This window comes from Bos indicus, chromosome 16, assembly GCF_029378745.1.
Source record: "Bos indicus isolate NIAB-ARS_2022 breed Sahiwal x Tharparkar chromosome 16, NIAB-ARS_B.indTharparkar_mat_pri_1.0, whole genome shotgun sequence".
NCBI lineage: Eukaryota > Metazoa > Chordata > Mammalia > Artiodactyla > Bovidae > Bos > Bos indicus.
The window spans coordinates 46,404,241-46,430,799 of NC_091775.1; the positions used below are offsets into that span (position 1 = coordinate 46,404,241).

The 26,559-nt window shown below is 43.4% G+C and overlaps 1 protein-coding gene across 1 annotated transcript in view; it reads right to left on the reverse strand.

Annotated features, from left to right (window-relative positions):
- The window catches only part of PER3 (period circadian regulator 3), a 63,560-nt gene that overhangs the window by 29,911 nt on the left and 7,090 nt on the right, over positions 1 to 26,559 (reverse strand). Inside the window, 7 exon segments of the mRNA XM_070767676.1 lie at positions 4,300 to 4,425; positions 5,021 to 5,149; positions 6,771 to 6,876; positions 14,652 to 14,698; positions 17,338 to 17,441; positions 17,733 to 17,875; positions 22,377 to 22,428. Of these exon segments, the coding sequence (XP_070623777.1) occupies positions 4,300 to 4,425; positions 5,021 to 5,149; positions 6,771 to 6,876; positions 14,652 to 14,698; positions 17,338 to 17,441; positions 17,733 to 17,875; positions 22,377 to 22,428 (707 nt within the window).

A 26,559-nucleotide genomic window follows, 5' to 3' on the forward strand; every position in this document is an offset into this window, starting at 1 on the left:
GTAAGATTTCACCCTATTCTGTAAAACACCCATTTGACAATGATAGAGACCATCAGTAACATTTAGGTGACCAAAATCTACAATAGCTTCCAACATTATATTAATATTTGAGGAGAAAAATTAGAAGAGAAATTTATGTAAGTAAAGAAGTTATGAAACTCATACATATGTGAAGTGAGGTGAAGTGAAAGTCACTCAGTTATATCTGACTTTTTGTGACCACATGGACTGTAGCCTGCCAGGCTCTTCTGTCCATGATATCCTCCAGGCAAGAATACTGGAGTGGGTAGCTGTTCCCTTCTCCAGGGGATCTTTCCAACCCAGGGCTCGAACCCAAGTCTCCCAGATTCTTTACCATCTGAGCCACCAGGGAAGCTCGTGTGTGTGTGTGTGTGTGTGTGTGTGTGTGTGTGTGTGTCTGTGTGTGTCTGTGTGTGTATAAATATAGATACATCAGTTTCAGTTGAGTCGCTCAGTCATGTCCGACTCTTTGCAACCCAATGAACTGCAGCATGCCAGGCCTCCCTGTCCATCACCAACTCCCAGAGTTCATCCAAATTCATGTCCATTGATCGGTGATGCCATCCAATCATCTCATCCCCTGTCATCCCCTTCTCCTCCTGCCCACAATCTTCCCCAGAATCAGGGTCTTCTCATGACTCAGCTCTTTGCGTCAGGTGGCCAAAGTATTGGAGTCTCAGCTTCAACATCAGTCCCTCCAATGAACACGCAGGACTGATATCCTTTAGGATGCACTGGTTGAATCTCCTTGCAGTCCAAGGGACTCTCAAGAGTCTTCTCCAACACTACAGTTCAAAAGCATCAATTCTTTGGCACTCAACTTTCTTTATAGTCCAACTCTCACATCCATACATGACCACTGGAAAAACCATAGCCTTGACTAGATGGACCTCTGTTTACAAAGTAATGTCTCTGCTTTTAATATGCTGTCTAGGTTGGTCATAACTTTCCTTCCAAGGAGTAAGTGTCTTTTAATTTCGTGGCTGCAATCACCATCTGCAGTGATTTTGGAGCCCAAAAAAATAAAGTCAGCCACTGTTTCCACTGTTTCTCCCCATCTATTTGCTATGAAGTGATGTGACTGGATGCCATGATCTTCGTTTTCTGAATGTTGAGCTTTAAGCCAACTTCTTCACTCTCCTCTTTCACTTTCATCAAGAGGCTCTTAGTTCTTCTTCACTTTCTGCCATAAGGGTGGTGTCATCTGCATACCTGAGGTTACTGATATCTCTCCCAGAAATCTTGATTCCAGCTTGTGCTTCCTCCAGCCCAGAGTTTCTCATGATGTACTCTGCATAGAAGTTAAATAAGCAGGGTGACAATATACAGCCTTGACGAACTCCTTTTCCTATTTGGAACCAGTCTATTGTTCCATGTCCAGTTCTAACTGTTGCTTCCTGACGTGCATACAGGTTTCTCAAGAGGCAGGTCAGGTGGTCTGGTATTCCCATCCCTTTCAGAATTTTCCACAGTTTATTGTGATCCACACAGTCAAAGGCTTTGGCCTAGTCAAGAAAGCAGAAATAGATATTTTTCTGGAACTCTTTTGCATTATTGATGATCTAGTGGATGTTGGCAATTTGATCTCTGGTTCCTCTGCCTTTCCTAAAACCAGCTTGAACATCTGGAAGTTCATGGTTCACGTATTGCTGAAGGCTGGCTTGGAGAATTTTGAGCATTACTTTACTAGCATGGGAGATGAGTGCAATTGTGCGGTAGTTTGAGCATTCTTTGGCATTGCCTTTCTTTGGGATTGGAATGAAAACTGACCTTTTCCAGTCCCGTGGCCACTGCTGAGTTTTCCAAATTTGCTGACATATTGAGTGCAGCACTTTAACAGCATCATCTTCTAGGATTTCAAATAGCTCAATTGGAATGTCATCACCCGCACTAGCTTTGTTTGCAGTGATGCTTCCTAAGGCCCACTTGACTTCACATTCCAGGATGTCTGGCTCTAGGTCAGTGATCACACCATCGTGATTATCTGGGTCATGAAGATCTTTTTTGTACACTTCTGTGTATTCTTGCCACCTCTTCTTAATATCTTCTGCTTCTGTTAGGTCCATACCATTTCTGTCCTTTATCAAGCCCATCTTTGCATGAAATGTCCCCTTGGTATCTCTAATTTTCTTGAAGAGATCTCTAGTCTTTCCCATTCTATTGTTTTCCTCTATTTCTTTGCATTGATCACTGAGGAAGGCTTTCTTATCTCTCCTTGCTATTCTCTGGAACTCTGCATTCAGATGTTTATATCTTTCCTTTTCTCCTTTGCTTTTTGCTTCTCTTCTTTTCACAGCTATCTGTAAGGCCTCCGCAGACAGCCACTTTGCCTTTTTGCATTTCTTTTTCTTGAGGATGGTCTTGATCCCTGTCTCCTGTACAACGTCACAAACCTCCGTCCATAGTTCATCAGGCACTCCGTCTATCAGATCTAGTCCCTTAAATCTATTTCTCACTTCCACTGTACAATCATAAGGAATTTGATTTAGGTCATACTTGAATGGTCTAGTGGTTTTCTCCACTTTCTTCAATTTAAGTCTGAATTTGGCAATAAGGAGTTTATGATATGAGGCACAGTCAGCTCCTGGTCTTGTTTTTGCTGACTGTATAGAGCTTCTCCATCTTTGGCTGCAAAGAATATAATCAATCTGATTTCGGTGTTGGCCATCTGATGCTGTCCATGTGTAGAGTCCTCTTGTGTTGTTGGAAGAGGATGTTTGCTATGACCAGTGTGTTCTCCTGTCAAAACTCTATTAGCCTTTGCCCTGCTTCATTCTATACTCCAAGGCCAAATTTGCCTGTTACCCCAGGTGTTTTCTTGACTTCCTACTTTTGCATTCCAGTCCCCTATAATGAAAAGGACATCTTTTTTGGGTGTTAATTCTAGAAGGTCTTGTAGGTCTTCATAGAAACATTCAACTTCAGCTTTTCCAGCATTATTGGTCAGGGCATAGACTTGGATTACCATGATATTGAATGGTTTGCCTTGGAAATGAACAGAGATCATTCTATCGTTTTTGAGATTGCATCCAAATACTGCATTTAGGACTCTTTTGTTGACTATGATGGCTACTCCGTTTCTTCTAAGGGATTGCTGCCCATAGTAGTAGATATAATGGTCATCTGAGTTAAATTCACCCATTCCAGGCCATTTTAGTTTGCCGATTCCTAGAATGTCAACATTCACTCTTGCCATCTCCTGTTTGACCACTTCCAATTTGCCTTGATTCATGGACCTAACATTCCAGGTTCCTATGCAATATTATAACATCAGACCTTGCTTCTATCACCAGTCACAAGCACAACTGGGTGTTGTTTTTGCTCTGGCTCCATCCCTTCATTCTTTCTGGAGTTATTTCTCCACTGATCTCCAGTAGCATATTGGGCACCTACGGATCTGGGGAGTTCATCTTTCAGTGTCCTATCTTTCTGCCTTTTCATACTGCTCATGGGGTTCTTAAGGCAAGAATACTGAAGTGGTTTGCCATTCCCTTCTCAAGTGGACCTATAATGCATACAGACTAACTTCTTAAAATAATGTCAACTATCATGATTGATCCAATTCTTCTGAAATGTTCCTTACCTCATATTGAGAAAAGAAAAGCATGTAAGCAAGAAAAAGACCAAGTTTTTCATTCAATTTAGGTCATTGACATTCTCCATTTGTTTGAAATGATAGGAAGGGATTATCAGTTTAATAATATTTGATTATCTGAAATCCATTCTAAAATTAACAAGTTTGGTTTATAAATTGCTCATACAGAGGAACTGTGGTGCTGGAGAGTCCCTTGGATTCAAGGAGATCAAACCAGTTAATCTTAAAGGAAATCAACCCTGAGTATTCACTGTAAGGACTGATGTTGAAGCTGAAGCTCCAATACATTGGACACCTGGTGTAAAGAGACAACTCATTGGAAAAGACCCTGATACTGGTAAAGATTGATGGCAGGGGAAGAAGGGGACGAGAGGGGACAAGATAGTTGGGTGGCATCACCAGAGTGTAGTCCATGAGGTCACAAAGAGTCAGATGTGATTTAGAGACTGAACAACATAGAGAGGAAATCAACAAATCAGTTGGAATTAGCAGAAACATCAATTCTTTAGTAGAAGTGTTCTGTGACTACATTCTAACACCATTTAACTTTCAGGATAGTATGTGCTGCTGCTGTTGTCATTATTATGATTATTATTACTTTTGTCATCTGGGTATATAAACGTGAATAGCAACACACAGGGGTCATGGCTTCATGAGAGCGGGGAACTGCCCTGATGACTTACCCCAGGCTGTCCTGAGCGGGTTCCCGACACTGGCTTGTTTGCTGACTTGGCCCTTGACTCCATGTAGAGCTGCTGACCTAGATTCTTGATCTTGTTCACACTGGCACAGATATGCTGCAAAGTCAACTTAGGGCAAAGAGTGATGAACAATGTTCAAAGATTGTAACAATGTATATCAAGAGATACATAAACCAAATACATGTAACTCTTGGTTCTCTGAGGACAGAGTAACTGAAATCACCATAACAGCATTAGTTCAGTCTTCCGCTGACCACAGCACACGGGTGCCAAGGAGGCTTTGCATCAACCTTTCCACAACATGCTAGTTTTTAATTCTGTTTTATTTTATTTATTTATTTTTTTTGGCTGCACCCTGTGGCATGTGGGACCTTAGTTCCCAAACCAGGGATTGAACCCATGCCCTCTGCAGTGAAAGTGCTGAGTCTTAACCACTGGACCACCAGGGAAGCCCCCAGGCTAATTTTTAGAAAGCACACAAGTAGCCTAAATGCCACCTTCTTAAAGGTGGGATTTTCTTTTTACAGACATTTTTCCCAAACGGAAGTAGATCAGAAGGTCTATGACCAAATCAGGTCTTCAACTCAAGAGCATATACTGAGAAGCCACACATGTCGAGGTACAGAACCAGCGCTGACACGTCACGGGTAACAACACATGGAGAAAAGGATATGTGCTCAGAAGCACACACGTGCCTGCTCACCGGTGCCTTCGGCACCTCATCCACGCCATGCCCGCTGGACTCACTGGAGGACGCGAGGCTGACCTGAGGCTCCTGTGACCCGCTGCTCCCCAGGCTCCCGTAGCCACTGGACATGCTCCGGTGAACAGGCTGTGAGAGAGAGGGAGGCCCATGCAGCCCCAGGTTACACGGCAAGTTAGAGGGGAGACCTGCATTACCTGCCTCTGTGCTCACCTGCAGTAATCACTAAATTAAGGTGAAAATTTTTGGACTCCTAATGGTGGCGTGTGAAGGGTGATGCTGATGTAGAGGACATTTCTCTCTCATCTCAGTAATTCTCAAGGGCAGAGTTTACTTTTCTAGTCTAGGTGGGTATTTAGAGTACGATTATTTTTTTTAAAAGCCGTGGTTAATAAATTTAACAAAACATGAAAATAAACTGTAACTCTTGATGCTGAGTTTAAAACAGGCAGAACAAACAAAATACCAATACATACCATACTATCCCCCCAAACCTAACAGATACTTCATGAACCCTAGAGATGGCTGGATAGCTTCATTGACTCAATCAACATGAGTTTGAGCAAAGTCTGGGAGACAGTGAAGGACAGGGAAGCCTGGTGTGCTGTAGTCCATGGGGTTGCAAAGAGTCAGACACGACTTAGCAACTGAACAACAGAGATTTTATGAACGACATTTTGAAAATTACTGACCAACAGTTTTAGTGGTACCACTGTTGTAGCCAAACGCTCAGGGAAGCTAACTCCTTCAGAAGGACAGCGTGAATGGTGGAGTGCAGCTTATTACATCGGCGGGTCCAAGGCAGAGTTTCCTCTTGACCCAGAGACTCTGACCGATTTTTGTGACAACCTTTTATATCCAAAGTGTAGGTACCCAAACCCATATCCCCAAATTCTTAAAGCCCACTCTGGACAATGTTATTAAAAGATACAATCAGGTTACAGCCATAAATTCACATTCTAAAGCTATCTGGACATACAGCTTAGCCAACAGCAATAGGTATTATTAAGATTATAGATAGTGATTGATTACTTAGGGGACACTGCATTCCTTCTGGCTCTGGGAGCTCTAGCTAAGTACAGGGTCTGCCTGGTCTGGTTTTTATCTGCCTAAGAGGCCTATTCGGCTGCTGGTATTTTATCTCCATGGCCTCCTAGATATACAGTCCAAAAGTTTGCCGAGTCTGTAAGACGGAGTTCCTTTTCCTTTAAAAACGGAGTCAGTCCAGTGAGGGCAACCTGCTCCTCTCCTCTTTCACCATCAGTAAACACTCAGCAAGGTTACTCACTGAATCTCTAGGAGAAGTCATTTTGGTACTTGTTTTCAACAGGTAGTTGTTTTTCACACTTTTGCCTCATCTAATGATTAGAGATACTGAGACCCGCCACTCCTCCCCCAACTTTTAAAATTAATTATTTCAAAGAACAGCAAAGCTAAAACACTGGCAGCATTTGAAAGACAAGAATTCTCTCATTTAGAAATAACTTCTTTGTCTAATTGCTTCCTGTGACTCATTATGCTGTCTTCAAAAGGGTTCTTACAAAAATGTCCTGTGTATTTAACACAGATAAAGGAAAACAAGATTAATGAAATTTAACTTAAAAACAAAAAGAAGACAAAAATTTCTGGGATGTAGAGGGTAAGGCTAGCAGTTTATTTCTGTGAATGACTTTACTAAGACTGAATGTTAAAATTAAACACAACTATAAGAATTTTGTGTGTGTTTTTTTTTTTAAATCTCTCACTTTACCTGTAAGAGAAGTTTTTGAATTTGTTCTTGTAATTCTGTGATGTCTTTGTCAACATTGCTCATCTTTTTTACTCTGGTGGCAAAAATATCCTTGTTTAGTGGACTCCTACAAAATGCCAAGGGAAAGACTGAGTCAAGCAATTTAAGATTCAGTCACAATGAAGTCTAAAGTGATCTTTAATAGAACATTCAAACAATAAAGCTATGTCTTTACAAAGCAACTCTTCGACTCCAAATACAGAAAATATGAAGCTCATATTCTATTTATGGAAGCAGAGAAAATCCAAAGAAACAAGGGAGACGTTAACAGATTTTAGTTCAGTCTCTTCATAGCTCATATCTTTCCATAATCATTTCAGCATTGTATCTGTATAAATTTAAAACAGTGACAAGTAACCTCCTCAGCTACTACAGCATGTTCAACAACTACTGGTCTCCAAATTTAACATGGACTGAGTAACCTACTGGTTCTGAAACTGAGGGCTTCCTTGGTAGTTCAGATAGTAAAGAATCTGCCTTAGATGAAAGAGACCTGGATTTGATCCCTGGGTCAGGAAGATCCCCTGGGGGAGGAAACGGCAACCCACTCCAGTCTTCTTGCCTGGAGAATCCCATGAACAGAGGAGCCTGGTGGGCTACAGTCCATGGAGTCGCAGAGTCAGACACGACTGAGCAACTAACAATTTCACTTTTCACTTTTTTTCTAAGAAATTTTAAGACCTTGAAAGTGAAAGTGAAAGTGAAGTCGCTGGGTCCTGTCCAACTCTTTTCGACCCCATGGACTGTAGCCTACCAGGCTCCTCCCTCCATGGGATTCTCCAGGCAAGAATACTGCAGTGGGTTGCCATTTCCTTCTCCATTTAAGACCTTAAGTTTGTCAAACAACATTCAATGCTTAATGTATCTAATCACTTGAGCTATGTAATAAAGATGATTCTGCTCCCATCCTCACGGTGAACATGTGGCTGTCACAAAACCTTCAGTCTTTATATTCAAATTCTAGAGCATCTGAAATCTACTAGCTGAACAGCAACTAAGACAAGGAACTGACGATGACTCGGGACCCTCTATGCGACAAGAAGTAGCCTTGCTTCATGACATACATCAAGAATATGCCACATTTTCTAAACTCTCACAATATGTGAGCGCCACTGGAACTGCTCCACCACTTCCCCCTCCTCCTGTCCCATGCACCATGAGCCTGAGTGTCATCCAGAGGTGTCTGGGCTGCTGGTCAAGTGTAAGTTTGAGTGAAAATAGGACGTCCGACTTTGTGCAATGAGACTGGGATATTCCCGGTGGGGACCCTTCCTACAAAACTGAACTGCACATTTAATCACCAATTACATCACTCAAAGGATTTACATGAGAGGATTCCCTGCTGGTCTAGCCATGAGGACTCCGAGCTTTCACTGCCAGGGGCTCAGGTTCAATCCCTGGTCAAGGAACTAAGGATTCCTCGGTGGCTCAGTGGTAAAGAATCTGTCTGCAATGTAAGAGATGCAGGAGATTCAGGTTTGATCCCTGGGTTGGGAAGATCCCCTGGAGGAGAGCATGGCAACCCACTCCAGTACTCTTGCCTGAAGAATCCCATGGACAGAGGAGCCTGGTGGGCTACAGCCCATAGGATTGCTAAGAGCCAGATATGACTGAGCATGCACATGTAAGGAACTAAGATCAACTAAGATACCACAAACTGCATCACTCAGCCAAAAAAAATGATTCACGTCGCAAGAGCGACACCACTTTCAACAAATGCTATCAACTCAGCAGGAAGAGTTGGCTGCGGTGCTTGTCAGGAAATTGGTTGAAGGCTAAGGAAGGAAGTTTGATTTTCATCTCCTCTTTGCAACTTCCTCCCTCAGAGATCGGTGAGAAAGTGACTCTCACCGAATGTGGATTTTTTTTTTTTCTGTAATGTGAGAGGTAATAAGCACCTAGCCTTCCTCCCCACAGAGCTGCTTAATATCAAAAAGATAATTAAGGTTAGGGTCCCTCACTGAACACTCTCACAGCCCCCCTCCCACCTCAACCGTCACCTTTCCAAAACTCTACTCGTGTGTCCCAGCACATGAGTAGTTTCTGCTTTCCCGTGCGCGCTGGGCTACATGGAGGCAAAGAGAACGTCTGCTCTGTTTACAGCCTCATCCTTAGGGTCCAGCACAACGCCTGACTCAGCAGGTACTTCATTAATACTTACTGAAGGAATAAATGCATTAAAGTAACTACACAAACATAACAGATAATTATTATTCTGTGAGAGGTTAATACCTACTAGACTCTGAATGCTTTCCCTCACATAACCCTGCATGTGGAGATGCAAATATCGGTATAATCTTAAAAAAGCACTGAAAACACTGTAAGTATTAATATGTCAATTTATTCCACATATTTTTAAGATTGTTTTTTGATGTGGACCATTTTTAACGTCTTAATGCATTTATCACAATATTGTTTCTGTTTTATGTGTTGACTTTTTAGCCTCAAGGTATGTGGGGTCTTAGCTACCCAACTGGGGATCACACCTGCACCCCTGCAATGGAACTTGAATTTTTAACCACTGGACCACCAGGAAAGTCCCTACTCCATACATATATATATATTTTTTTTTTTTTTTTAAGTAATTTTTTTCTCTTTCCTTTTTTTAAATTACAAAAGTATGGTATTTACAGAAGACTTGGAAAATAGAGGAGAGTTACATATAGCTCCTATATATACATATATATACATTATTTTTTAAAGTAGATAAATTAAGATTTTTAGTTGGGGTTTCAATATCAAAGGGTTTCCATGGTGGCTCAGATGGTAAAGAACCCGCCTACAATGCAGGAGACCTGGGTTCGATTCCTGGGTTGGGAAGATCCCCTGGAGAAGGAAATGACTACCCACTCCAGTATTCTTGCCTGAAGAATTTCATGGACTGAGGAACCTGGCTACCTATAGTCCATGGGGGTCACAAAGAGTCAGGCACAACTGAGTGACTAACACAAACACACTCAATAACAAACTCTCAAAAACTAGTAGAATGAATATATAGAGAAGTAGAAGGATATAGTAAACTGTGAACCAATTCAACATAATTAAGATTTATACAATTTTCACACAACAGTAGGATCCAAATTATATTCAAGCTCCCATAGAATCTAAACTAGGAGACACTGGAACATATCCAGGGACATAAAACAAGGTGCAAAAATTTCATGGTCTAAAGGTACTGAAATCCTACAGAGTGTTCTCTTATCACTGTAGAACTACGCTAGAAATCAGTATCAAAAGATATCTGAAAATAACACATATTTTCAAGTGCATTGTGACATGTACCAAGAGAGATTTTTGACTTATTAGCCATTGAAAGCCCCTATTCCATACATTTTTTAATCAAAGAATGGAAAGGATAGTTGGAGAAAAAATCTAGGACATTCCTCTGGTGCTGATGGGGAGGTGCTCAGACCAGTTAACAGACACCCAAACGGACATCTCATCAGAAGAAATGGGGTTTCCTATATTCTTTCTAAGCAACCATCTAATTTTATCTTCATTTCCCAGCAGGTTTCCCTATTGGGCTGATCAACATGAATAGCTCTTCCTTGGCAGTCATATTAGCTACCTTAATTATCAGATTAGTCTTCTACCACAAATCAGCCTCATGAGTCAGGGATGCAGGGAGCCTGATGCTTCCACTAAGGCTGCAGACTCACTCTGGTAAGAGGCTGAACCCTGGAGCACAGTCAGGTCAGAGCAACCTGAGGCCTATCTCATCATGGCCCAGCATCACTCCATCACAATATTAACATAGGATAAAATAAGACTGGGAGATCTACTGTTCTTAGTTTTATGCTTATATCTGCAAAGTTGAATAAAAAAATACAAAAGATAATTTATCAACCTATGGTTTTTCCAGTGGTCATGTACAGATGTGAGACTTAGACCATAAGGAAGGCTGAGTGTTTTAGACCTGATGCTTTCAAACTGTGGTGTTGGAGACTTTCGAGAGTCCCTTGGACTGCAAGGAGATCAAACCAGTTAATCCTAAAGGAAATCAACCCTGAATAGCCACTGGAAGGACAGATACTGAAGCTGAAGTTATAATACTTTGGTCACCTGATGCAAAGAGCTGACTCACTGGAAATGACGCTGATGCCGGGAAAGATTGAAGTCAAAAGGAGAAGGGGACAGCAGAGGATGAGATTATTAGATAGCATCGCCATCTCAACAGAAACGGACAAACCCTGGGAGAAAGTGGAGGACGCAGAAGTCTGGCGTGCTGCAGTCCATGGGGTTGCTAAGAACTGGACACAACTTAGCGGCTGAAAAAGAACAGCAGCAGCAGCATAATACTGAAGTTCAGTTCAGTCGCTCAGTCGTTTCTGACTCTTCGTAACCCCATGACCCACAGCACGCCAGGCCTCCCTGTCCATCACCAACTCCCGGAGTGCACCCAAACTCATGTCCATTGAGTCGGTGATGTCATCCAACCATCTCATCCTCTGTCATCCCCTTCTCCTCCTGCCCTCAATTTTCCCCAGCATCAGGGTCTTTTCAAATGAGTCAGCTCTTCACATCAGGTGGCCAAACTATTGGAGTCTCAGATTCAACATCAGTCCTTCCAATGAACACCCAGGACTGATCTCCTTTAGGATGGACTGGTTGGATCTCCTTGCAGTCCAAGGGACTCTCAAGAGTCTTCTCCAACACCACAGTACAAAAGCATCAATTCTTCAGCGCTCAGCTTTCTTTATAGCCCAACTCTCACATCCATACATGACTACTGGAAAAACCATAGCCTTGACTAGACGGACCTTTGTTGACAAAGTAATGTCTCTACTTTTTAATATGCTGTCTAGGTTGGTCATAACTTTCCTTCCAAGGAGTAAGTATCTTTTAATTTCATGGCTGCAATCACCATCTGCAGTGATTTTGGAGCCCCAAAAAATAAAGTCAGCCACTGTTTCCACTGTTTCCCCATCTATTTGCTATGAAGTGATGTGACTGGATGCCATGATCTTAGTTTTCTGAATGTTGAGCTTTAAGCCAACTTCTTCACTCTCCACTTTCACTTTCATCAAGAGGCTCTTGAATTCTTCTTCACTTTCTGCCATAAGGGTGGTGGCATATCTGAGGTTCTTGATATTTCTCCCAGAAATCTTGATTCCAGCTTGTGCTTCCTCCAGCCCAGAGTTTCTCATGATGTACTCTGCATAGAAGTTAAATAAGCAGGGTGACAATATACAGCCTTGACATACTCCTTTTCTTATTTGGAACCAGTGTGTTGTTCCATGTCCAGTTCTAACTGTTGCTTCCTGACATGCATACAGGTTTCTCAAGAGGCAGGTCAGGTGGTCTGGTATTCCCATCTCTTTCAGAATTTTCACAGTTGATTGTGATCCACACAGTCAAAGGCTTTGGCATAGTAAAGAAAGCAGAAACAGACGTTTTTCTGCAACTCTCTTGCTTTTTCGATGATCCAGCAGATGTTGGCAATTTGATCTCCAGATCCTCTGCCTTTTTTAAAACCACCTTGAACATCTGGAAATTCATGGGTCACATATTGCTGAAGGCTGGCTTGGAGAATTTTGAGCATTACTTTACTAGCGTGTGAGATGAACGCAATTGTGCGGGACTTTCCTGGCAGCTTAGACAGTAAAGCATCTGCCTACAATGCGGGAGACCCGGTTTCAATCCCTGGGTGGGGAAGATCCTCTGGAGAAGGAAATGGCAACCCACTCCAGTATTCTTGCCTGGAAAATCCCATGGGATCATAAAGAGTCGGACACGACTGAGCGACTTCACTTCACTTCACTTTGAGCATTCTTTGGCATCCCCTTTCTTTGGGATTGGAATGAAAACTGACCTTTTCCAGTCCCGTGGCCACTGCTGAGTTTCCCAAATTTGCTGACATATTGAGTGCAGCACTTTAACAGCATCATCTTCTAGGATTTGAAATAGCTCAACTGGAATTTCATCCCCTCCACTAGCTTTGTTCGTAGTGATGCTTTCTAAGGCCCACTTGACTTCACATTCCAGGATGTCTGGCTCTAGGTGAGTGATCACACCATCATGATTATCTGGGTCATGAAGATCTTTTTTGTACAGTTCTTCTGTGTATTCTTGCCACCTCTTCTTAATATCTTCTGCTTCTGTTAGGTCCATACCATTTCTGTCCTTTATTGAGAGCATCTTTGCATGAAATGTTCCCTTGGTATTTCTAATTTTCTTAAAGAGATCTCTAGTCTTTCCCATTCTATTGTTTTCCTCTATTTCTTCACACTGATCACTGAGGAAGGCTTTCTTATCTCTCTTTGCTATTCTCTGGAACTCTGCATTCAGATGCTTATATCTTTCCTTTTCTCCTCTGCTTTTCGCTTCTCTTCTTTTCACAGCCATTTGTAAGGCCTCCTCAGACAGCCATTTTGCCTTTTTGCATTTCTTTTTCTTGGGGATGGTCTTGATCCCTGTCTCCTGTACAATGTCACGAACCTCCATCCATAGTTCATCAAGCACTCTGTCTATCGGATCTAGTCCCTTAAATCTATTTCTCACTTCCACTGTATAATCATAAGGGATTTGATTTAGGTCATACCTGAATGGTCTAGTGGTTTTCCCCACTTTCTTCAATTTAGTACTGAAGAGTTAGGTATAATTCCCATTTCTAATAGAAACAGACATCAAAGGGAAACTTATGGGCTGGCTGTGAAACCTCCAGGTCAATTTTATATGGACCACAAAGCCCAGGGACCAACAGGATATCAGACTATAAGAACAATGGTCCAGGTTCCTTGGGATTCATTTGTAAGGTTTTTACACAGACAGGAAAGAATAATCAAGCAGGCTTGAATTAGAAGTGCCAGAAGGCAAATAAATATGAAAGAATCTATATTTAAAAAATAAAGAGGTAACAAAATTGAGACAAATAAGTGGAATTTGACAGCAGAAGAAAAGAAAAAAAAATAGAAAAAAGAAAAAAAATCTTATAGGCTCACTAAAGAGAATGTTAAAGTTGAGAAAAGGAAAAGAAGAGAAAAAAAAACCCTTACTCCAAATCCACTATCCACACATAATCAAAATTTATATTTTATTTCTTTCTAATCTTCTTTTTCCTATTTCATAGTGTTTGTTTTAGACATAATTAGGCTGTATAAAAATTCTGCAGGCTGCTTTTCCCATCACCTAATATATCAATTTCCCATGATACATACTTTCTATAAAAATTTTCATTGGATCAATATAATAACATGTCAAACAAATGTTTCAGAACTTCCTTAATGATGACATTTAAGCTATTATTAGTCAATCCTAAAGGAAATCAACTCTGAATATTCATTGGAAGGACTAATGTGAAGCTGAAGCTCCAATATTTTGGCCACCTGATGCAAAGAGCTGACTCACTGGAAAAGATGCTGATGCTAGGAAAGACTGAAGGCAGGAGGAGAAGGGGAAAGCAGACGATGAGATGATTAGATAGCATCATCGACTCAATGGACAAGAGTGTGAGCAAACTCCAGGAGGGAGTGAAGAAAAGCCTGGTGTGTTGCAGTCCACAGGATCAAGAAGCGTCTGACATGACTTAGCTATTGAACAACAACAATACAAGCTATTACAATTAAATAACATTGCAGAACCTGTCTTTTCTTTACAAAGCTCTCTGCATTTAGACTTATTTCTTTAGCATACTCCCATAATAGAGTTACTAGGCCAAGGAAGTAGAAGTAGAAATATTATAAGGCTATTAATATTTAAAGGCCAAACTGTCTTCCAGAAGCACTGTCAAAAACCTGTTCTTTGTTAAGTTCGTGTGTCAACTGATTCAAAGAGGAGTCAATGGGCCCGAGAATATTATTTGAAAAAACATTTTTTAGAAAATAGGAAAACTGATTGACTTACATTCGCACTTTATGGTGACTGATGATGAAAGAAATAGATTTAAGGGACTAGATGTGATAAAGTGCTTGATGAACTATGGATGGAGGTTCGTGACACTGTACAGGAGACAGGGATCAAGACCATCTCCATGGAAAAGAAATGGAAAAAAGCAAAATGGCTGTCTGAGGAGGCCTTACAAATGGCTGTGAAAAGGAGAGAAGTGAAAAGCAAAGGAGAAAAGGAAAGATACAAGCATCTGAATGCAGAGTTCCAAAGAATAGCTAGGAGAGATAAGAAAACCTTCCTCAGCGATCAATGCAAAGAAAGAGAGGAAAACAACAGAATGGGAAAGACTAGAGATCTTTCAAGAAAATTAAGACTTCACTGGTGGCTCAGATGGTAAAGTGTCTTTCTACAATACGGGAGACCTGGGTTCGATCCCTGGGTCAGGAAGATCCGCTGGAGAAGGAAATGGCAATCCATTCCAGTACTATTGCCTGGAAAATCCCATGGACAGAGGAGCCAGGTAGGCTATAGTCCATGGGGCCGCAAAGAGTCGGACACGACTGAGCAACTTCACTTTCTTTCTTTCAAGAAAATTAGAGATACCAAGGGAACATTTCATGCAAAGATGGGCTCAAAAAAGAAATGGTATGGACCTAACAGAAGCAGAAGATATTAAGAAGAGGTGGCAAGAATACACAGAAGAACTGTACAAAAAAGATCTTCATGACCCAGATAATCATGATGGTGTGATCACTCACCTAGAGCCAGACATCCTGGAATGTGAAGTCAAGTGGGCCTTAGGAAGCATCACTATGAACAAAGCTAGTGGAGGGGATGAAATTCCAGTTGAGCTATTTCAAATCCTAAAAGATGATGCTGTGAAAGTGCTGCACTCAATATGTCAGCAAATTTGGAAAACTCAGCAGTGGCCACGGGACTGGAAAAGGTCAGTTTTCATTCCAATCCCAAAGAAAGGCAATGCCAAAGAATGCTCAAACTACCGCACAATTGCACTCATCTCACACGCTAGTAAAGTAATGCTCAAAATTCTCCAAGCCAGCCTTCAGCAATACGTGAACCATGAACTTCCAGATGTTCAAGCTGGTTTTAGGAAAGGCAGAGGAACCAGAGATCAAACTGCCAACATCCACTGGATTGTTAAAAACGCAAGAGTTCCAGAAAAACATTTATTTCTGCTTTCTTGACTATGCCAAAGCTTTTGACTGTGTGGATCACAATAAACTGTGGAAAATCCTGAAAGAGATGGGAAGACCAGACCACCTGACCTGCCTCTTGAGAAATCTGTATGCACGTCAGGAAGCAACAGTTAGAACTGGACATGGAACAACAGACTGGTTCCAAATAGGAAAAGGAGTACGTCAAGGCTATATACTGTCACCCTGCTTATTTAACTTCTATGCAGAGTACATCATTAGAAACCCTGGGCTGGAGGAAGCACAAGCTGGAATCAAGATTTCTGGGAGAAATATCAATAACCTCAGATATGCAGATGACACCACCCTTATGGCAGAAAGTGAAGAAGAACTCAAGAGCCTCTTGATGAAAGTGAAAGAGGAAAGTGAAAAAGTTGGCTTAAAGCTCAACATTCAGAAACTAAGATCATGGCATCCGGTCCCATCACTTCATAGCAAATAGATGGGCAAACAGTGGCTGACTTTATTTTTGGGGGCTCCAAAATCACTGCAGATGCTCATTGCAGCCATGAAATTAAAAGATACTTACTCCTTGGAAGGAAAGTTATGACCAACCTAGACAGCATATTAAAAGCAGAGACATTACTTTGTCAACAAAGGTCTGTCTATTCAAGGCTATGGTTTTTCCAATAGTCATGTATGGATGTGAGAGTTGGACTATAAAGAAAGCTGAGCACTGAAGAATTGATGCTTTTGAACTGTGGTGTTGGAGAAGATGCTTGAGAGTCCCTTGGACTGCAAGGAGATCCAACCAGTCCATCCTAAAGGAGATCAGTCCTGGGTGTTCATTGGAAGGACTGATGTTGAAGCTGAGACTCCAATATTTTGGCCACCTGATGCAAAGAGCTGACTCATTGGAAAAGACCTTGATGTTGGGAAAGACTGAAGGCAGGAGGAGAAGGGGACAACAGGATGAGATGCTTGGATGGCATCACTGACTCAATGTATATGAGTTTGGGTAAACTCCGGGAGTTGGTGATGGACAGGGAGGCCTAGCATGCTGCAGTCCATGGGGTCACAAAGAGTTAGACATAACTGAGCGACTGAACTGAACTGGGAGGTTGCATGTAACTAAGCAAACAAATAGGATGTGAAATTGAGGAGTTAATTCTTAGGTAGATTGACAAGGAGTCTGCCTCTCCCCAGCCCCCAGCACAAGAAAGGAGTCCAGGGCCCTTGAGGAAGAGAAAGGGACAAATATTTTTTTCTACACTGCTTTGTCTAAGTCACATAAGATGTTTTTTCTTCAATTCTGAGTTGTTATGACAACAATTTTTAAGACTAACTTTCTTCAAGCCCAGAGCTAATGATTACACAACAAAGCAACTCTTGTCCCTAAGTCCTGTGATTTGTGTGAATTTTTTTGCACAGGATGATAAATTCCAAAAAAGCACGTGTCACGTTACAAGCAGAATCAACTACAATTTCAAAATATAATGAATGGAAGCTGCTTCTATACTGATATGTGAATTTAGCAATGTAGTTACGCCATCAGAAAACAAACTACACTGTTTACTCAGCGGGGCTTTCAAAACACTTAAAAAACCTAAACGCATTCTTGTGATTTCTCTGTGCAACAGTTTCAGTGCTCCTATGTCACACAAGACAGAAGCAAAAGACCACAGGATGGTCATCAGCAGAGAAAGGATAGAAGTCTGTGTCTGTGGCCAAGTCTATGCTTGGACCCAGTGGCCCTGCTGTCCTTGAAGGAGACGCCAGCACCAGAAGTCAAGGCCGGCAGACAGAGATGTCAGGGAGACCGGGCTCAGGGAAGAGGCAGGCTTTCACGGGCTCCTTTCTTTTTTTTTTTTTTTTTCCACGGGCTCCTTTCTGATGCACGGACACATCACACCTGAGCTGAACGCAGATACTCCCGACTTACCTTGGTAACCTGAGTGAACCTTCTCCACCAGCAGGAGACAGCAGGGCTCAGGCTCCGTGAGGGCCGAGCTGCGCATGTGAATCAAGTAGGGGGTGATCTGGAATGGGCAGTAAGGCCGCTGCAGCTCCCCGGCTTCACCTCCACTGAAGAAGCAAAGAGTGGTTAGTGCTGGTCATGAATCGTCCACTTAGTCCAAGGTGAAACAAGGCCAGGGAAAATGTTCAGTAATTTTCAAGGGAGACATGTCCAAGTCTCAAATGTCTAATATTTATTTACTTTTTAAAACTTTTTAGTTTGTAGTTGGGGATAGACAGTTTCAGGTGAACAGCAAAGGGACTTGGCCACACATATACACGTAACCATTCTTCCCCAAACTCCTCTCCCATCCAGGCTGCCACATAACACTGAGCAGCGCTCCCTGTTCTATACAGTAGGACTTTCTTGGTTTATCCATTATAAACAGAGCAGTGTTAAACATATTTATTTTTAAAAGAAGGGAAACGTTAATTTAAATGTACCCAAGGGCAATGATACTTGTTTGTTATTCGATGAGTAAGAGGTTTTCTGGAGACCTGGCTTATCACTCTGAGTGTGAACTGGTCACTGATTCCAGCGTGACTGTCCACTCCTGCTGGGAAGAGAGACAGGCAGAGCCGTCCATCTCATTTCATGTGTCTAAACCAAGCATCACGTAACAGGGTCCCTTGGGACCAGTGTCCCCAAGCCAGCCCCCAGGCACCCCCTCCTCCCCTGCCTGGTGCAGGCCTGGCATTCGGCTCAGCATCACCCACAGTGCCTGGTGGGGGCAACAGCACAACCCTCTCCGCCACTCAGCACAGGGGCTCCTAAGGGCGGGGAGGCTCTACAACGACCCCCAATATGTTCAGCTGGTTTGATTGCCCAGCTACCAGGAAGAGGTTTCCACCTGGTTCTGACCAAACATCCCAGACTGAGGTTCACGCTCTGTTTCTGCCATCACGCCTCTCCTCTCTGACCATCATGAGCCCAGATGCTCAGGTTGGGTATCTGCTCGCCCAGCAGACCCACCCTCTCTCGTGCTCTCTGCTCTCCTCAAACTCCAGCATCTCCTGCCACTTCTCTGTACTCAGTCCTGACCCTGCTTCCTAGGTCACCGCTCAGAAGAGCGCCCCCTGCTGACACTGACCTGCCAGCACCCGTACTTCTGCTGGTGGCTCTCCTCCCACTTCTGTGAGTGCTTTTCTGGGGTCATCAGGTCTTAGGCTTCTCATCACCACTGATACATCAATGACCTGCGCATCTGTCTCTAGCCCGGCCTTCTCCCCTGAATCCCAGGCTCCTGGATTGACACCTTGCCAGGATCACAGGGCAGAATTCTAGTCAACATTGCACACTCATCCACAACTCACCACATGTTCCCCCTACTCCAACTCTCCGGGCAGCTGCTCATCCTGCAATTTCCTCCACCCCATACATGGCACCTTGAGCCAAAGACCCCACATCTCCTTAACTACTCTCACACCCCAAACTAACCCATCAGTATACAGTTTCTGTAGCTTCCCCTACAGAAACATCCAGAAGATCCACAGTATCTCCATGTCTACCCGCACTGCCTGGTCTGGGACCCACCACCTCCTGGCTATACCACTCCTGCAAACCCCCTGCTCCAACCCCCACCCAGCACAGCACCTATCACAAGCCTTTCATACCATCAACGATATTTCCTTCTAAGAAATGAAAATGCCCTGTCTCTACCCACTGGACATTCCTGAAGCACTGGTGACCCTGTAGCAGCCACTGCCCAAGGACCTGGATCTGGAGAGCAGCCATCTCTGCTGAGCCTGGGATGACAAGTCTGCCACAAAGGAAGTGTCAAAACCACTGAGGACTCGCTGGGCCAGGAGCTAACTTCGTTAGCCTAGTTAACCAGCAGCTCCTGCCAGCCACAGAGGAACAACAGGAACACCTGGAGGCTTGACAAGTACCTTACTGTTAGGATGAGACTCTGAAATAACAATGAAGGAAAGGATAAAGAGAGCTGAGATTTGGTTCAAAATAACAGGGAGAGGGGCATGAGGAGGTGGAACAGATGACACAGGCCTGGCCATGGTTAAAGTTATTCATGCCAAATGAGCAGTACATGTCAGTTCATTATATTAGTTTTTATATTATTTTGAAAATTCTCGGGAGTTTTAAAAATAATTAAGTGGCTACCCTGAACAAACGTTTCATCCAGGAGTCAGCGTGCCCTATGGTCTCTGCCCCTGCTTCCTTGTCTTCTCCACCCACTCCATCACCATCCTCCCAGGAGCCAGGTGTGCTGTGCCCAGGGCCTCTGTCCTCTCCAGGAATGTCTTCTCTCAAACACGCTGCTTCCTCACCTCCTTCAGGGCTCTGGTCAGTTAGGCCTCTAACTAGAGGAGTTCCTTGACCACCATGAATACACTGGCAACCTCTCCACTGCCCGGAACCCCCTTACTCAGCTCACGGTTCTACAAGGAACTTACTACCACTGACACATGTATATTTACACAGCTGTTTACTATTAGCCCCCATCCTATAGAACACAAAGTCCATGAGGGCAGAACTTCGTTTTGATCCTAGCACCACAGTGCTCGGCTCAGAAAAAGCACCTGAAAGGCACCTACCTATCTGTTACTAGAGTAACAAACACATACGACGCTTACTATTTGGCAGGCACTGCTCTCAGATCTTCATGAACAACTCACCAGCGTGTGACAAAGGGAACCAGCATGGGCCTCCTCCTCTACACCATTCCAGGTTACCCCACCCCAAACATTCGAATACTATTAGCCCAGGTCCCCCCAAGTCCATGGAGTGTCTGAATGATCTATTACAAGGATTTTTCTTCTCTAAATATCAAGGCTATTTATTAACAGGAACTTCAACACTAATGTTGGTGATCGCAATGTCATTTTTAAATGTTTTTTTCTTTTACTATGAAGGGCTCTCCCAGCAGCCCAGTGGTAAAGAATCTGCCTGCCAATGCAGCAGACACGGGTTTGATCCCTGGGAAGGGAAGATCCCCTGCAGGAGGAAATGGCAATCCAACCCAGTATTCTTGCCTGGAAAATCCCACAGACAGAAGAGCTGGCAGGCTACAGTCCATGGGGTGGCAAAAGAGTCGGACACGCCTGAGCGATCAAACAACAACAAACATTAACATGTCATAGTAAACTTAAAGGAGAAAAAAAATCACTAATAAATTCTACCAGAAATCAATTACAATTAAACTTTTGATCTCTTTTTTTCTAGTTCTCTGTCTCTGGACCTTTCAGTGAAAGTTGCTCAGTTGTGTCTTAATTCTTTGAGACCCCACGGACTATACAGTCCATGGAATTCTCCAGGCCAGAATCCTGGAGTGGGGTAGCTGTTCCCTTCTCCAAGAGATCTTCCCAACCCAGGGATCGAACCCAGGTCTCCCGCATTGCAGGTGGATTCTTTACCAGCTGAGCCACTAAGGAAGTCTTTAAGTCTTCTCATAAATATACCTATCTTGCTTTAAGGTTGCTCAAAGTTGCAAAAATTAATTTTAAATGTGACTGAAAAACAAAAACCAAACAAAATCAAAAAGGCCCCAAGACAACAGTGGGCTTCAGATCCGAGTGATCTTTCCGGTCTTTTCTCCTATTGCATTCCTATCTACTTTTCTCACGGGTACATGTATCTTCTCAGTCAAAATATAAGAACTCCTTGTAGCAAGAACCAGGTCTTGTCTTTTGTATCCATGGAAGACCTAGCTGAATACAGAAAAATCAAAATAAGTGTTAAATAAAATCAGAGGGGTAAACTTGGAATTTGGGATTAACAGATACAGACGACTAAATATAAAACAGATAAAATAACAAAGACCTCCTACACAGCACAAGGAACTATATTCAATTATCACATAATAACCAGTAATGAAAAAGAATCTGGAAAAGAATATATATGTGAATAGTGGTGCTAGTGGTAAAGAAACCGCCTGCTAAGGCAGGAGACACAGGAGATGGGGGTTGGATCCTTGGGTGGGGAAGATCCCGGGAGGAAGGCATGGCAACCCACTCCAGTATTCTTGCCTGGAGAACCCCACTGACAGAGGAGCCTGGCGGGCTACAGTTAGGGTCGCAGAAAGCCAAGCACGACTGGAGCAACTTAGCACTAGCATGCACACGTGAACGATGGCACTAGTGGTAAAGAACTCACCTGCCAAGGCAGATCTAAGAGACTTGGGTTTGGTCCCTGGGTCAGGAAGATCCCCTAGAGGAGGGCATGGCAACCCACTCCGTTATCCTTGCCTGGAGAATCCCATGGATGGAGGAGCCTGAAGGGCTACAGTCCACAGGGCTGCAAAGAGTCTGACACAACTGAGGTGACTTAGTATGCGCATATATAACTGAATCACTTTGCTGCACACCTGAAACACTAAATCAGCTACTGTTTTTTCATGTGCGTGCGCATGTCTTTGTGACGCCATGGATTGTATGTAGCCCACCAGGCTCCCCTGTCCATGAGATTCTCCAGGCAAGGATACTGGAGTGGGTTGCCATTTCCTACTCCAGGGGATCTTCCCAACCCAGGGATAAGCCATACATCAAGAAAAAAATTAAAATATAATCAGAGCCTAACCAACTGCTCCTGGCCTCAGGGAGCCCCCATACTCACCCTATCCTGCAGAAGAAGGACTTCACCAGTGCCAATTCATACTGTGAGGCCACTAGAAACAAAGACACCCGTCAGTGTCCTGCCCTGGGTGGCTCCCCTCAAACCATCACTAACCAAACAGGACACTCTTTTAAGAGACAGAGCTACTCTTAAGATAGGACTCCTCTCCCCTTTACCAAGATCTCATCCCATCCAGGATTTACCCAGGGCTTTCCTGCTGATCAGCAGCCCTCAGGAGAGGCCCTGAGAGCCACTGATGATGGCCTTTCCCTGTCATCTCCTGCAGTTCTGTCTGTGTTTCTACACCTGCCTGCACTCACTGCTTTAAACGCCAACATAGTCATCCTGTGACACAAGTATTTTGCTGGTGATATTCCACACCCTGGTAATAGTTTGGACATGTCTCAAAAACTTGGAATTTAGACTACATAGAGCTTTTGGGTGTAGGATATATAATACATTTTTTTCATTGTGTTTTCTTTCCTTGGATAAATTTCCCAGAGCTGTGTACCTAAGTGATATGATCATTTCATGACTCTCATAATATGTTGGCAAACTAAGTTCCAGAAAGTGGTACCAATTCAGTGTCATTAATAACATTTTCTTGGGATTTCCCTGGTGATCCAGGGGTTGAGAATCTGGCTTCCAATGCAGGGGAGTTGGGTTTGATCCCTGGTCAGGGAAATAAGATTCCATTCACTGCAAATAGATTCACTGCTCTAGAGCCTGTGCTCTGGACCAGAGAGCCTTCAAGCCACAATGAGGACCCAGCACAATGGAAAGACAGAAATAAATTTTTCCCCTCACAACTCTCATGCCAAAGGTTCTGCTTCAGTTTTACAAACTTTTGCATTTGTTTTACTGATTTATAAGGGGGTAATTCAGAAACTTTTAAATTTGCCCACCTTAGGACACAGTAGGAAACTGAGTCTATTCTCAGGTATTGCTGATTACTTTTGTCTGGTGAGTCTCCCTAATTATATATCTTGAACGTTTGTTCACTGGAGTGAACAGTCCTCAGTTATAGAAACCAAGGAAATATTTTTTTAAAATACACTGAAGGAGAATTTACAATGAGAATTCTAAAGACCCAAAATACCAAATATAGTCCAGGCGTTTATATCCCTGAGGGAAGGATAATTAGCAAGAGTCAGAAACTGGACTTCTGAATAATCAAGAAAAGTGTTTATGACTTTTTAAAAACCTCCAGTTTAAAAGTAAATGGACTGATGACCAAACTACCATAATTCCTGAAACTGTAAGAGCTGCAGTCCCAGAATCCTGAAACCAGAAGTTCTTACAGAATATCCATGAGAAATAAATGAAAGAACTTGACAAAGTGAGCTGCCCAGATGGCTCAGAGGTAAAGAATCTGCCTGTGATGCAGGAGACACAAAAGACGCGGATTTGATCCCTGGGTTGGGAAGATCCCCTGGAAAAGGGAATGGCTACCCACTCCAGTATTCCTGCCTGGAGAATTCCATAACAGAGGAACCTGGCAGGCAACAGTTAAAAGAGTCGCAGAGTCGGACACAACTGAGCACAGTGAGAAAAAGAAGTGAAAAAATAAGGTAAAGAAATTCATTTCTCTAAGATGTCCTGTTGTCTCAACATAAAAACTGTTTCACTCAAGGCTCAAATAAATCATGGAGGAATTAAGGCAAGAGAAGGATGTTTCAAAAACATCCTTAGTTTCCTGATCTGACTTTCAGATCAGATTGGGGTAGCCAGGGTCAGATGGGAGCCATGCCGTGGGGCCACTTTCAAGTGCTTAGCTTTGTCTGGGGCGAGGTTTCCCGCTTTAAGGTGCAGTCCCAGCGGCCAAGTTGTCAAAGGGGCTCTGGATTCACGTTGCCAAGGTGAAGGCCAGCTCCATACTGACAGGCAGTGTGACACTGGCACCTCTGTGACTGTGGCAGCTCAGAAATGGCTCAGCTCTTGACTGTGGGGGACCTGATTGCCACCCAAATTCCCAGGCCATGCACTGAGGGGCTCTGAGATAGGACTACTCCATCCAGATGCCAGGATCCTCTAGCCTGTGGAGCTTGGACCCCCTTTAGGTGCCTGGCCCAGCTGCTCTCTAAGCTGCACTGCAGCCCAAGCTCCTGTCCCCAGCCCTCCTTTGGCCTTGCTCCTTCCGGCCAGGCCCGTGATGCAGGTTGAGGGCTCCTCTCAACCCCTGTTCCATAACCATAACTGCCCTGCTTCTAAGCAGACACAAATCAACACAGTTACTGTCTCGGTCCACTGGAGAAGTCTTTGTGAAGGTTAACTGGGTTACTCCACTAAAGCATCAAGAAGGGATCCTGACAACCAGTAACCACTCAACAGATGACAGCAGTAAAGATAAGCCTTTACGCTGTGGATGCTCCAAACATCCCCAGGGCTTCACTTATCCACTGACTGCTAGGTCCTCTCGGCAACCCTGCATTAACAAGCACGTCAGAAACTAAGATTCTCATTTTACGATGAGAAGCCAGGTGGCCTCCAAGGTTCACGTGTTCGGTCGCTAGGTCATGTCTCTTTGCGACCCCATGAACTGCAGCATGCCAGGCTTCCCTGTCCTTCACCATCTCCCAGAGCCTGCTCAAATTCATGTCCATTGAGTCGGTGATGCCATCCAACCATCTCATCCTCTGTCACCCCCTTCTCCTTCTGCCTTCAATCTTTCCCAAGATCAGGGTCTTTTCCAATGAGTCGGCTCTTCACATCAGGTGGCCAAAGTATTGGAGCTTCAGCTTCAGCATCAGTCCTTCCAGTGAATATTCAGGACTGATTTCCTATAGGGTTGACTGGTTTGATTTCCTTGTAGCCCAGAGAACTTTCAAAGAGTCCAAGGTTCATGAACGGACGTAATTCAATTTGAAACTCAGACCTTCAGATTCCAAGGTTAAAATTCCTTGCACATAAAAAATACTGCAACTCTACTGTAAGGTAAACTCACCTGCACTATTTATGCATCAGGCATGTGAATTCAGCTGCTTTCCCCAGGAGTCCTCAAACACAGAACGTCAGCCTATGGGATCTCAAACAGTAGACAGGTGCCCACAGTCACTTCCACACCTGGGCGAGAGTGTGCAAGTTCTTGTTGCTGAAGCTGTATTCTAAAGAAAGAGTGGTCAGCTCCTTCTCAGAGGTCTGTATGACAAACCTAAGTGGAAACGTGCTCTAACACTGGGCCAGACCTGACAACCACTGAGTTTATACAGCTTCCTATGTCCTCTTAATGTTCTCTGAATTCAAAGGAAGGGACAGAAGGAGGTAACACGTGCATAAGCCAGGAGCAGTGTGGGGGCTAAAAAATGGCTCTTAGGGAGAGTCTGGATCCTTGGGGTTCCTAAGGCAAAAGCACAGTGTCAGGAGTGAACGAGATGGACACCATCTTTATGGAGCAAGTTAATGTTTAGGGTCTGAAAGACAACAATTTCAGAGACTAGTATGTTTTCACAAGTAGGGAAAATATTAAATAATTAGCAAAGATAAGAAGGTGAAAAAATCAGACAGAGACAGTAGGGCGATACTGAAAGGTAAATGAGAAAAGAGCTGGTGAACAGTCCCACGTGTGGGTTCTGCTCACAGTTGTACCTCAGCACCTAGAACAGCTCTCAGCCCACAAAGACAGCTGCATAAATGTCCCCGGGATGAATACATGACAAACAAAAGCAGAAAAACAAATATGGCAGCTAAAGTTTGATAACACATATTTAGGAAAGAGGAAGAAAAATGAAATCAGTGTTTCTGAATGATGGGAATAGGAAAGAAGGAAAGCTATGACAAATCCAGAGAGCATATTAAAAAGCAGAGGCATTACTTTGCCCACAAACTGTCTATATATTCAAAGCTATGGTTTTTCCAGTAGTCATGTATGGATGTGACAGTTGGACCATAAAGAAGCTGAGTGCTAAAGAACTGATGAGTTTGAATTGTGGTGCTGGAGAAGACTCTTAAGAGTCCCTTAGACTGCAAGGAGATCAAACCCCCTTAGACTGCAAGGAGATCAAACCAGTCAATCCTAAAGGAAATCAACCCTGAACAGTCACTGGAAGGACTGATGCTGAAGCTCCAATACTTTGGGCACCTGATGTGAAGAGCTGACTCATTGGAAAAGATCCTGATGCTGGAAAAGATTGAAGGCAGGAGGAGAAGGGGACTACAGAGGATGACATGGTTGGATGGCATCACC